At 44.2% G+C, this 12,706-nt stretch overlaps 1 protein-coding gene across 1 annotated transcript in view; it reads left to right on the forward strand.

Moving 5' to 3' along the window:
- LOC107393384 (protein AF-17) overlaps positions 1-12,706 on the forward strand; it is a 43,732-nt gene that overhangs the window by 12,462 nt on the left and 18,564 nt on the right. The window contains exons 5-8 of the mRNA XM_015971689.3: positions 3,476-3,579; positions 7,354-7,447; positions 11,674-11,784; positions 12,493-12,585. Of these exons, the coding sequence (XP_015827175.3) occupies positions 3,476-3,579; positions 7,354-7,447; positions 11,674-11,784; positions 12,493-12,585 (402 nt within the window). The remainder of the gene's footprint in view (positions 1-3,475; positions 3,580-7,353; positions 7,448-11,673; positions 11,785-12,492; positions 12,586-12,706) is intronic.

Here is a 12,706-nt window from a genome sequence, read left to right on the forward strand (position 1 = left end):
GCTAACCATTAGCATTAGCAACTCCACCACACAGCAGAACTCCTCCAGGCTTGTGTTATAAATGGAGATAAAACATTAACGTTGCAGAGCAAACAGATTCAGTGGTAGAGTCCTGTTGCTGTTAACCAATCAGAGGATAGATGTCCACATATCAGGAAGTAAGACACTCCAGATCCTGTCATCTGAAGCTCAGCTCTGATCTGGCTCCCTTCTAGTTCCTGGAACAGACGCACTGGAGCTTTTTTCCCCCCAGAGAACGACTTACAAGGCATTCATTCCTACTAGAGACCACTGCAGATGTAGTAAAAATATGATTAAAGTTGAATTTTAAAGAGAAGTGAAAGACTGAAATGACATTTCTGAACTTTTTAAAACATTTATTGTAAGAAGAAAACATTTTTTCATTACATTTATAATTAACTTGAAAATTGTGATTTTGGGAGGAAAATTACGTCAGTTTGGTAAAACGCATTTGAGGCCCAAACCATGTTTTAATAAAACCCCATTATCAGGAAAAAAAAATACATTTAGATGTTTAGAGCAACAGAAACGTTAAAGCTGCTGGCAGTGGCTCATTAGGATCACCTTGGTAACCACCAGCGGTTCATTTTGAATCCTCAGAGAGAGGACTAAAAATAAGCCTCGGTCTAATAGTTCTTTAACTCTGACCATCAGTAGGCCCAGTTGGTCACACGTGTGAATTTTTATGTTTCCTACTGACGTTATGTCGAGGTCAAAAGAGAGAACTTCAGCTCAAACGTTCAAAGAGGTTTTCATGTTCTCTCTGATGGGATTTGAAAGAAAACCATCACTCCTGTAACGGTGGCCTAGCCTGGCCTGCCAGACTCCTCCTGTGTTTAATTCTGCACAGATAAAGGGTCTGGGAACTCTCCTGTTCAAATAACCCCGCCCCCTGAGAATTCTAACCGAGCCAATCAGCGCTGAGCAGCGTGCGTCACACACCACAACGCTGAGTTTGTCATAAACATGGCAACTGAAGCGGAGTTCGCTGCGGCTCTTTCCTCTGGTCTAAATGGCTAAAAAATCAAATAGAAACGCTAAACGATGTTTGCACTGTCGCCAGTCGCTACAGCTAAAAAAAAACTACAGCATCAGCATTTCCATCTTTTTTCTGATTGGTTATTTTTGAGCTGCCTAGTCCCGCCCCTTATGTGCCTCTCGGCCTGTGAGTTGCCAGACTCTCTCTGTGCAGGATTAAACAGAGGACGAGTCTGGCAGGCCAGGCTCACGTTGAGAGACATGGTGGCTAATCTGTAATTTCTAAATGTGCTGGACAGCTCTGTGAAAAAGAGGAGTTTTAAACATTCAAACATAATTATTAGTTTGGCGTTCTGTGGCAAACTCGCTCTATAAATCATCAAGTGGGATTGTGTGAAAACCTTAAACCCGTGCTGCAGTAAGTGGTGATTGTAAAGACAAATGATTGATCCAGAGTGTGTTCTCGGAGGGCACCATCTAGAGGCAGAACAACCGTACTGCACCTTAAGCCCGTCTCCCTACTGCCGAGATTACAGCCTCTCATTCGTGAACACGCGCCTCTAGCTGGCCAACAGAGCTAAAGCACGTAGCTTTAGTTTTTTAAAGACTTACTTGTCCATGAGAAATGGCGCCAATTCTGCATCAGTCTGGGTACATCCGCCAACACGGAACACAAGCGGATGTCTAACGCTAACGGCTAACGGGCTCGACACACGGGAGGCGACCCGCAACAGCGGCCAGAGGAAAAGCCGTCTACGCGTTCTGTTCCATGGCGAAATCGAATCTTCCGTTGTTTTGACTGACTGTGTCAGGTTGGAGGGAATTAAGGTTATTTAAGCGGTTCGGAGTTAAAAAAGCGGTAGATATGATGTTTCACAAGGTGCTGCTAGTTATGTGCCGTGGCCTTTTTGTGAATATCTCTTTATTCTTTGGTAGAAATATCGTACAGTTCTGGGAAATCCGTCACAGCAAGGATCAACTTCTCCTCCATGTTTGCTCGGAGATCTACGGAGCATCCTGTCCGCTCATTGGTCAGTGAACGAAACCGCCGTTGATTGGTCCTCGTCCGAGCGACAGCGATGAAAAGTTGAAAATATTTCAACTTTCTGGGATTGCGTCGCCTGCGCACGTTACGTGCACGAGCGCACAATTTCACATGCACGTTTTTCGCGTTTGGCTTAGTAGGAGGGGGACCCGTGATTATCGCTTTGTCGCGCATGTCTCATTGAAAATGAATGGAGGAGAGGCGATGTCGCCTCCCGTGTGTCGAGCCCATAACGGTACAGCGCTCAGTTTAACTGACTTGGGGCTGTTCGGGTCAGGAGGGCGGGCTTAGCACCAACTAGACGTGTTGCCACATTATAAAACAGGAAAGGGTCAGACCGTCTCTTTTAGGATTCTTCTAAAAGGTCGTACGTAATTCCTGAAATGGGGAAAAAACTCCAGATTGCTGATTTTAGACGTTTTAGCCTAAATTTAAAAAGAACCTGGAGAACTATTGATCCAAACCAGTTTAAAAGAATAACAGAAAGTCATTTTGCATGAAGGGAATGTTTTTCACACAGAAGCATCAAAGAAATGCATGTTTGATGTACGGGCTGATCCCGTGGGGAAGGCGTCCGCGTGTGCTTGCCTGCATATAAATGCACACGTGTGACTGTTTGAGAGGCTGGTTTCATATTACTATGTCAGCTACAGTAAATTGCATGCAGCTTTGCCCCGTCGGAGCCATTCATCCTGATTTTGCTGCCTGCATTTCTGGACAGCCGCACAATGGACAGTGAAAACTTGAGAAGCCACTCTTCCTTTGGCGTTCTCGCTTTGGTTCTGTCTCTGGCCTTTCACGGCGCAGCCGACGTCCTCCGAGGGGAAACGGAGAGCTGAGTGGCATGCAGGGAGTGGAAGAAAAGGGGGAGAGAGGGCTGAAGTAAAAAAGGTAAAGAGCTCGCTGTTCCTTTGTCTCGCACCTGTTGCTAGGCCTCCTCTGCCCCCCGCCAGTCAGCCCCGCTCGCCCAGAGAAAGCTGAACAACGAACACAAAGCTCGTTCGTTTCCAGGCTCACATGTGGATGCTGTCGTTTATTTTCTGAGCATGCCTCTGTGACTCTGGTTGTGAAAACAGTTTGGTTTTTATGCTCAAAAGTTTTCAGTTGAGAAAACAAGTAAGAAAAGATCAGAAAATGAATCCTGCAAACCAAGACGTGAGATTTCCGTCCAGCTTCCCCAAACATCTGGTCGACAGTTTTGTTGTTCAGAGCCATAAAGAATCTGTTCTCTTTGAAAGCCTCATCTGCAGAACTTCCTGATCGTTTACAGTAGAGCTGCAGCTGGAGGCGGACTAACAAGTGTTTCATCTTTCCGCCACAGTGATTCTTTTTAATGCCGTCGCTCTGGACGAGAAGCCGTGCAGCAGCTGTTAATAATAAAAGTAATAGTGACTGATGTGCCCGTGCTCCTGCTTCTCCTCCGCTGTCCAGACTTGTTATATCTGCGAGGACCACGGGAGAGAGAGCAAGGCGGCCTGTGGAGCCTGCATGACCTGCAACAGACAGGGCTGCAGACAAGCTTTCCACGTGACCTGGTGAGTGTTCAGAACCGGCCGAGTGTGCATGAAAGCCATATTTCTGCCATTTTAAAGTGTGTTTCTGTGTTAAAGCTATACATTTATCCTCTCTTACATGCTCTAGATCGCTTCTTTGTTGACTTTTGCTTGGAAAAATACTTTACACCCCAAAGGACTGATGAGCTAACGGCTAGTTCGACCGTAGCAAAGACCAAAGTGTGTTGCTGCGTTCTTAAACCAGCTCCAGCCTCCTCAATCCAACAGTTTGAGCTAGTACTGTTTATTTCATTTCATTTCATTTATTTATAAAGCCCCTTCTGCGACCAGTGCAGACGCCCAAGGTGCTGAACACAACACAATAAAAACATAAAACCGTCAGAATAAAATATAACAATCGTAAAACCAACATAAAATCGACTAAAAGAGGAGAATAAAAGCAAAAAATAAAATCCTGAAAAAGATCAAGAGGCCGGGGCATCGAAACCGGGTAAAAATTGCTAATCCTGGAATACCTCAACAAAAAAATGGGTCTTAAGGCGAGTCTTAGAAACCCCAATGAGGGTGACTGACGCACCACCAAAGGCAACTGGTTCCAAAGTGCAGGTGCCAACACCGAGAACGCACGGTCCCCCGTGACCTGCGCTTAGTGCGTGGAACGATCAACAGCTCCCTGCCGGCTGAGCGAAGGGCCCACGAGGGGGCATGCCTATGCAAAAGGTTGCCAAGATATGCTGGAGCAGTTCCGTGTAAGGCCTTTTATGCCAGTACCAAGACCTTGAATTTTGCCCTGTATTGCACAGGCAGCCAGTGAAGGGATGCCAGCACAGGGGTGATATGTTCCCTGCGCCTAGTGCCTGTCACGAACCTAGCGGCTGAGTTTTGTACTAACTGCAAGCATGCTACCGCACCCTGACTAAGGCCGGCTTACGGTGCACTGCAATAGTCGAGCCTTGAAAGAACAAAAGCATGTGTGACAGTCTCTAGATGTACTCTGGACAGGAGGGGCTTAATTTATAAACTTTTGCACCAGGAAGAGATTTTAGTTGGAGCGGAACCCGGAGGCACCAGATGTAACGTGTTAAGCTGCTGCTGGTGGTACTTAGCATGGACGTCCATGTAATGTAACCCTAACCGGGCCTTTCCACCCGGCACGTAGAAGTGGTGCAACATCCGCTAAGCCGTTTGCCGTGGGTATAGTGGATGGGTGCGTTTCCACGGGCAGCGAAGCGTCGCCTTTTAGAAACATCCTAGGGTTCACTTTTTACACGCTACGCTTCAAGAACGTGTCAAGCCCTGCAGTTCAGGCCAACCTGAGACGGGAAGTCAAACACGAAAGTGGCGTTAAACATCCGAAAAGTTTCAAAATAAAAGTTATGTGCAGATTTCCAGTTGCTTAACTAGTGAAAAAAGTACTTACCTGCGAAACCTCTGTAGCTGAGGTAAACAAAACTAGGGCTGCACGATATTAGGAAAACCTGCGATATTCGATAACAGTGATTAATATTGCAATGACGATATTACTTGTGATGAATAAAAACTTAACTCAGGAACAAAAATAATCAAAAACAAAGAAATTAAAAAAATTAAAATGAGAAAAGCAAAAATGTGTGGAAAGGGAAAAAGAAAATGAACACGAAAAGGCGATCAGTGGATCCCGGGAAAAGCAGAATCAGGAGAAAGAGCAGAACAAAGCTAACTCAGGTGTTAGCTAACCATCTAAATTAAGTACCGTCCACCTCGGGGGCGGGACTCTAACCTATGAGAACCCACCCGATTGGCCAAATGGGTGAAGAGCTCTGTTTGATTTGTTAAAAAAACATCATTCTTCTGTTTGATTGACAGAATGTGCTATGTGTAGCAAACATTTGAGCTGACCATTCATTGCGATATTTATCTGTTCTTTGCGATATGCATATTGTTCATGCTGACACCGCGATAACGATATATTTACGATATATTCTGCAGCCCTAAGTAAAACAAAAACTAAACCACAGACCTTTTTGAATATATGCCGCCCTCCTTCCCCTTTTACTGCCGAAATCCTGCATGCTGGTGGAGTTCCCAGGCCATCATGACCTCGCGGGACAAGATGCGTGGAAAGCTTTTGCTACGTTACCCGAAGGGAGCTCGCGTGTAAAACATTTCTCTTATGTTACGCCTCGCTTATGCATCCAGTGGAAAGCCGAGGCAATGTGAAACTGATAGGAGGTAATGATTTATACAAAACCACCTCACAACCACAGTTTAGGGGATCACAGGCTCAGACTAGCTGTTAGCTTATCAGTCCAGAAGGCTAAACAGAGCCATTCAGGAAGCTTGTTTTACATGGAAACACATTTCCAAATAATCCAAATATCCTTTTAATCTGCATAGGATGGTGATCTTTAAAGGCCAAGTTCACTGAGAAACAGGTTGATTTGATTTGGTTAGAAAAGTCTGACAGATCATTCATGGACTCGCCCATTCTGACTCACGACGGCGAAGGCTGATGTCGGTTTCGCCTCCAGGAAACAGAGAACATCTGTGCTAGTAAAAGCTAACTGTTAGCATTAGCAACTCCACCACACAGCAGAACTCCTCCAGGCTTGTGTTATTTGTGGAGATAAAACATCAAGATTGCAGAGCAAACAGAGTCGGTTGTGGAGTTCTGTTGCTGTTAGCCAATCAGAGGAGAGATGTTCGAATATCAGGAAATAGGAGTCCTGATCCTGCTGTTTTCTCCTCACTTCGCCTCCGGCTCGCTTCTAGTTCCTGACGCAGGAGCGCCAGAGCTTCATTTGTAAGCATTCATTTATATCGGAGACCGCTGCAGATGTGTAGAAACAAAGAGTGAACATGGTCTTTAAAGGAAACGGTGCTGTGATACAGTGACCCTGTGCTCCTGATAGGACATGTTTAAAAAAATTCAGGTTTTTTCACAGCTCAACCTTAAAGAGCAAGTCACCCCCTACCACCAGAGTATTACTCCACTCCCACTTCCTGTTTGAAAAAGGCAACAAATGCTGTTGCCTAGCAGACCAAGAGGGCGGAGCCGCCAACAAATACACACACACACAGACTCACAACGTCATTGTGACATCATATGGTACCAGCTAAAGTTCTAGGGTACCTCTTAGCCAATAGGGATGGCAGATTTAAATTCAAATGCAGTGCAGAGTTTTTACCTGACAACGGCACGACACTGACAGTTTTAGGCAGAAAATTAAAATTTTAACTAAAATGCACTGAAGTGCAAAACTATTGGCTACACGTGTCTGCAGCATGATTAGACAGATTTGGGGGTGACTTGCTCTTTAAACTAAAACAGATTTCTTTTGAATGACTCTGCCACTTTGAGGTTGCGAGTTTTAATTATAAAGAAACAAAAATGCAGCTTTGACCTGAGCGAGCCTCATTCTGGTGACAATGACCAGCGTTGAACCGGGTCACATCCCAAGAGCAGAATCCGCCTTTTCATTGCTTTAAACGTAACTTTTATGACTGAAATTTGAGTTTTCACAGTAAAAATGTGAAAGCTTTCACTGAGCTGTGCCGCGTGCTCGGGTCTGTCTGCACCCGGCAGGAACTCAGCCTCAGAGCGAGTCCAGATCTCAGCAGTATGCTGGGCAGGAATGACGGAGGTTATTTTTTCAACAAAGCATCGATATTAGCATCTTTAGCTTGTCCCGGCACCCTGGACGTCACTGAGATTGTACAGTTTAACATCGAATCCATCTGCTTATAATTGTGTTGTTGTCCTGATGTTTGTGTAGAAACTTGATAAATGTTTGTTTGTTTGTTTGTTTTGCTCAGCGCTCAGATGGCTGGCCTGCTGTGTGAGGAGGAAGGTCCAGAGGCTGACAACGTGAAGTACTGCGGCTACTGCAAACACCATTATAACAAAATGGTAAAAAGGGCATTTTCTCCAATTTTTTTGCCCTTTTGAAGTCGAAACAAAACCCTGAAAACGCCTGAGAGGATATTCTGTAAAGCTTTGGTCTTATTCAAGGCAAGGCAGCTTTATTTATAGAGCACATTTCAAACACAGAGGCAGTTCAGTGTGCTTTACAGCAGGTCAGGACATGATACCAAAACAACATAAAAGCACAAATTAAAATACACACAGATGGAATCACAGTTTAGAGCTAAGGGAGAAGACAAAGTTACATCACAGATTTCAGTGGAGACCACGCAGCATAAGAAATAATTCATGTAAAGGCTGATGAGTACATGAGGGTTTTAGTTTTGATTTAAACAACACTAGGGCTGGGCGATATGGCCTCAGATCTATATTGCCATATAATCTGAAGCATGTGCGGTAACCATATATACAGGGAGTGCAGAATTATTAGGCAAATTAGTATTTTGTCCACATCATCCTCTTCATGCATGTTGTCTTACTCCAAGATGTATAGGCTCAAAAGCCTACTACCAATTAAGCATATTAGGTGATGTGCATCTCCGTAATGAGAAGGGGTGTGGTCTAATGACATCAACACCCTATATCAGCTGTGCATAATTATTAGGCAACTTCCTTTCCTTTGGCAAAACGGGTCGAAAGAAGGACTTGACAGGCTCAGAAAGGTCAAAAATAGTGAGATATCTTGCAGAGGGATGCAGCAGTCTTAAAATTGCAAAGCTTCTGAAGCGTGATCATCGAACAATCAAGCGTTTCATTCAAAATAGTCAACAGGGTCGCAAGAAGCGTGTGGACAAACCAAGGCGCAAAATAACTGCCCATGAACTGAGAAAAGTCAAGCGTGCAGCTGCCAAGATGCCACTTGCCACCAGTTTGGCCATATTTCAGAGCTGCAACATGACTGGAGTGCCCAAAAGCACAAGGTGTGCAATACTCAGAGACATGGCCAAGGTAAGAAAGGCTGAAAGACGACCACCACTGAACAAGACACACAAGCTGAAACGTCAAGACTGGGCCAAGAAATATCTCAAGACTGGTTTTTCTAAGGTTTTATAGACTGATGGAATGAGAGTGAGTCTTGATGGGCCAGGTGGATGGGCCCGTGGCTGGATTGGTAAAGGGCAGAGAGCTCCAGTCTGACAGACGCCAGCAAGGTGGAGGTGGAGTACTGGTTTGGGCTGGTTTCATCAAAGATGAGCTTGTGGGGCCTTTTCGGGTTGAGGATGGAGTCAAGCTCAACTCCCAGTCCTACTGCCAGTTTCTGGAAGACACCTTCTTCAAGCAGTGGTACAGGAAGAAGTCTGCTTCCTTCAAGAAAAGCATGATTTTCATGCAGGACAACGCTCCATCACACGCGTCCAAGTACTCCACAGCGTGGCTGGCAAGAAAGGGTATAAAAGAAGGAAAACTAATGACATGGCCTCCTTGTTCACCTGATCTGAACCCCATTGAGAACCTGTGGTCCATCATCAAATGTGAGATTTACAAGGAGGGAAGACAGTACACCTCTCTGAACAGTGTCTGGGAGGCTGTGGTTGCTGCTGCACGCAATGTTGATGGTGAACAGATCAAAACACTGACAGAATCCATGGATGGCAGGCTTTTGAGTGTCCTTGCAAAGAAAGGTGGCTTTATTGGTAGCTGATTTGTTTTTGAATGTCATAAATGTATATTTGTGAATGTGGAGATGTTATATTGGTTTCACAGTTAAAAATAAATAATTGAAATGGGTATATATTTGTTTTTTGTTAAGTTGCCTAATAATCATGCACAGTAATATTCACCTGCACACACAGATATCCCCCTAAAATAGCTAAAACTAAAAACAAACTAAAAACCACTTACATAAAGATTCAGCTTTGATATTAATGAGTTTTTTGGGTTCATTGAGAACATGGTTGTTGTTCAATAATAAAATTATTCCTCAAAAATACAACTTACCTAATAATTCTGCACTCCCTGTATTGCAATATATTTTTTCCTCAGTTTATTTTTGTCAAAATGACATGCTTTTAAATATCCTCATGTGGTAAATATATGCCACTTGCGGCATATAGGCCTCCTCCTCCGCCCACTCCATGCTTGCAGTCGCTGCCATGCTGTTGCCCCAATGTCAGCAGGGTGCACATCTTAGTGACGTCATGTGTTGTCGCGGTATAGCCAGAAACTCTACCATTACTCAATTTTATAAATATAGTTTCTCAATCTAAAAACGACTTGTTAACGAGCGTGTGCTAGGGTTGTCACGGTAACCGGTGTAGCGGTAAACCCCGGTAAAAAGTTGACAGTAATAATAACCGTCTTGTTTTTAAAACTATAGTATCTCGGTGGATTAGCGTGGCTGCGGTGTAGGCGCGATGACCCTTACCAGCCACCGTATCATCTGCTGAAGTTGCCGGCGGCACTTCCGCACTTTGTTGTTTACAACCAAAACTTTCTTGAAGCTAAAGCTGAAATAATGGCCAAAGGAGGAGACGGCAGCGCTCAGGACATTTATTATCCCTCAAAGAAGACAAAGTGGGAAGTACGGGCATTTTTTTGGATATTTGAAGAATGCTGAGGGACAGCTGATAGAAGACGGCTATCCTGTTTGCAGCACTTGCAGAAAAAGTGTCTGTGAAAGGCAGCAACGCTTCAAATCTCATGACACATCTGCGTGACCATCACCCACAACTCTACAGTCAACGCAAGGCAAGCTAGCATTAGCGTTTTAGCTAAAATGCGTGATCCGAGGATTTGGGTTGAGGGAGAACGCAACGAGTCGCTATATAAAGCAGCCGCAGCGCCGCTACCTGCATATAAACCGTGTCGCGGACACCGCCATGTTGAAATGACGCTATGCATTACGGGGCTCCCAGGGGCAGATAAAGAGTTGGTCTCTCTCCGAGAATAATTATGAATTTAACAATGATTACTGCCTGATGACATTTTCCCACATCTGCAAAGCTCACTGGAAGGACACAAACCGAGGACGATATTTTCCTGATATAGGGTTTATTACTCAAGTAAGGGTAAAAAAGTATCTGATTAGAAGGCTACTTGAGTACTGAGTATCATCTGATCTAATATTTTTAAATGATGACATCAAACAGACAAAAAATAAGAGGTTATGGGCAAATATTGGTATTTTAAAGACTAAAGGGGAAAAATGTAAACAAATAAACAACATAATTACAAAATAACTCATTTTAGGCAAAATTTACACACAAACTGAGGACGATATTTTCCTGATATACAGGGTTTATTTAGTTGTCTGAAAATGTAACACTTTTAAAAAAAATACAGCGATAATACCGAAAACCGTGATAATTTTGGTCACAATAACCGTGAGATTAAATTTTCACACCGTGACAACCCTAGCGTGTGCACTCACACAAGACGTACCGCTCAGGACAAAGCAGACACAGATTCTGCAGCATTCTGGAGGATTTCCTGTTAACCATGATCATTAGATGAAAAGGGAAGGAGGGCAAGAGCGGCTCAGAGCGCCAGCGTGTCAGTGGCTGAGCCAGGTGGAGGTGCGGCTGCCTCACCTGGAGACCAGTGCGGTGCAGCCACGTCGTAGTTTGCTGACAACGTCACGTTTTTCAGCTTAGCCATCGGCTACAGCTGGTTCTGCATGAATGTGGAGCAGAGTTTTAACCTGAAGATGGAGATGGAATTATGGTTTTGGGCTGAAATATTACATTTAGAGTAAGTTGCACTAAACTGCCACACTAATGATTACACATGTGTACATCACCATTAGACACTCATCTATGCAGGTAATCATCAGAAACAAGTTAATTTAGGCGTTACTTGCTCTTTAAATGTTTTTTATCATCTAAGAAATGTAAGATTGAATGCGAGAAGATGATAAATATCTCTGGAAAAAATTGTCCCCCTCACTTTTGAGATGATGGTTACGCCCCTGTACACACATCTTTTCATTTTTTTATTATCAAATTTATTGACATGCGTAAAATTATCACGATAAGAGTCAGAAATTTGGATAACGATACATTTTCGATTTATTGCCCAGCCCTAGCCTGCAGTATCAAAAGTGGCACCGAGGTCAAGCATCGTCAGGACAGACGCTGTACTTGAATCGGTGTTGAGATGAATGTCGTTTAATACCGTGATCCGTGCAGGTTCAGTGGAGTTGTGAGGACTTTTGTTTCATTATTGTGGTCAGCAGCAGCTAAAACGAGAGCTTTTTGTGTTTTGATTTGCAGCAGAAGAAGTTGCGCTCAAGTGAAAATGCCGGCAGCTCCTTCAGTCATTCCAGAGGGCGCTCCAGCTCTCCATCCCAGGACAAACAACACCACCATCACAAACCGAGGAGGGTAAGACCCTCTGTTTAAGTCGCCCACCGGGCCGACGGCGTCAAAGTTTGATTTACCCCTCCATCAAGCCTTGGCCTTTTCAGAAATCACACAAGTATTCACCGTATTTGTTGAAAATTGTTGCAGCAAACACGTTTCCAAGACATCTTTTACATGGATGGGTTGAGATTGAGCAATTGGTAGCAATGTTGCCTTGCAACAAGAAGGTTGCAGGTTTGAATCCCGGCTGTTGCCTTTCGCCACCAAGTTGGCATGTTCTCCCCATGCATGCATGGGTTTCCTCTGGGTAAGGGGTTGCATTAGGCACCAGCTCCCCATCTGCGTGACCCAGCCTCACGGTTTTCACACCTTTGGGCTCACAAAACCTAAACTGGGAAAGGTTAGAGACAAGTTCCAGCAGCTCCTCTGAGTCTGTGACCAATTTTTTAAGCAAATGAGTCTTGCAAAGTTTTCAAATATCTTAAAAAATCCAAAAAAAGAGCGACCCCTGCAGCTCACCAGAGGACGTCAAGAACGCGCGAACATTTTAAGACGTTTTAGAAACTCATGGGTACAGTTTGCTGAGTTACTGGCTTAACTGCTGTCAGGTAACTACAGGTGGTGGGTGTGGCTTAAAGAAAGCTAAAGCACAGCAGAGAGGGAGAATTTCCATAGTATTTTTGCTACCAACAACAAAACCCAAAAATATTTGTGTTTTACTGTTTCCAGAGTCACAAGGACAAGAATCGTCAAAAAGAGCGACACAAGAAGTCCACAGAAAGCCTGAGCTCCTCCGTGACATCAGCAAGCGGCGTAGAAAAGGTACGAGCAGATGCTTTGGTCAGCTGTTCACCTACAATAGGCGCAATTTTTACGCAATTTCCAAACGTTTGTTTGGTCTGAACTCTTTAAAAATACAGGAGCACGTTTTTGCTAACCCCGG

The sequence above is a fragment of the Nothobranchius furzeri genome, chromosome 6, assembly GCF_043380555.1.
Source record: "Nothobranchius furzeri strain GRZ-AD chromosome 6, NfurGRZ-RIMD1, whole genome shotgun sequence".
Lineage (NCBI taxonomy): Eukaryota > Metazoa > Chordata > Actinopteri > Cyprinodontiformes > Nothobranchiidae > Nothobranchius > Nothobranchius furzeri.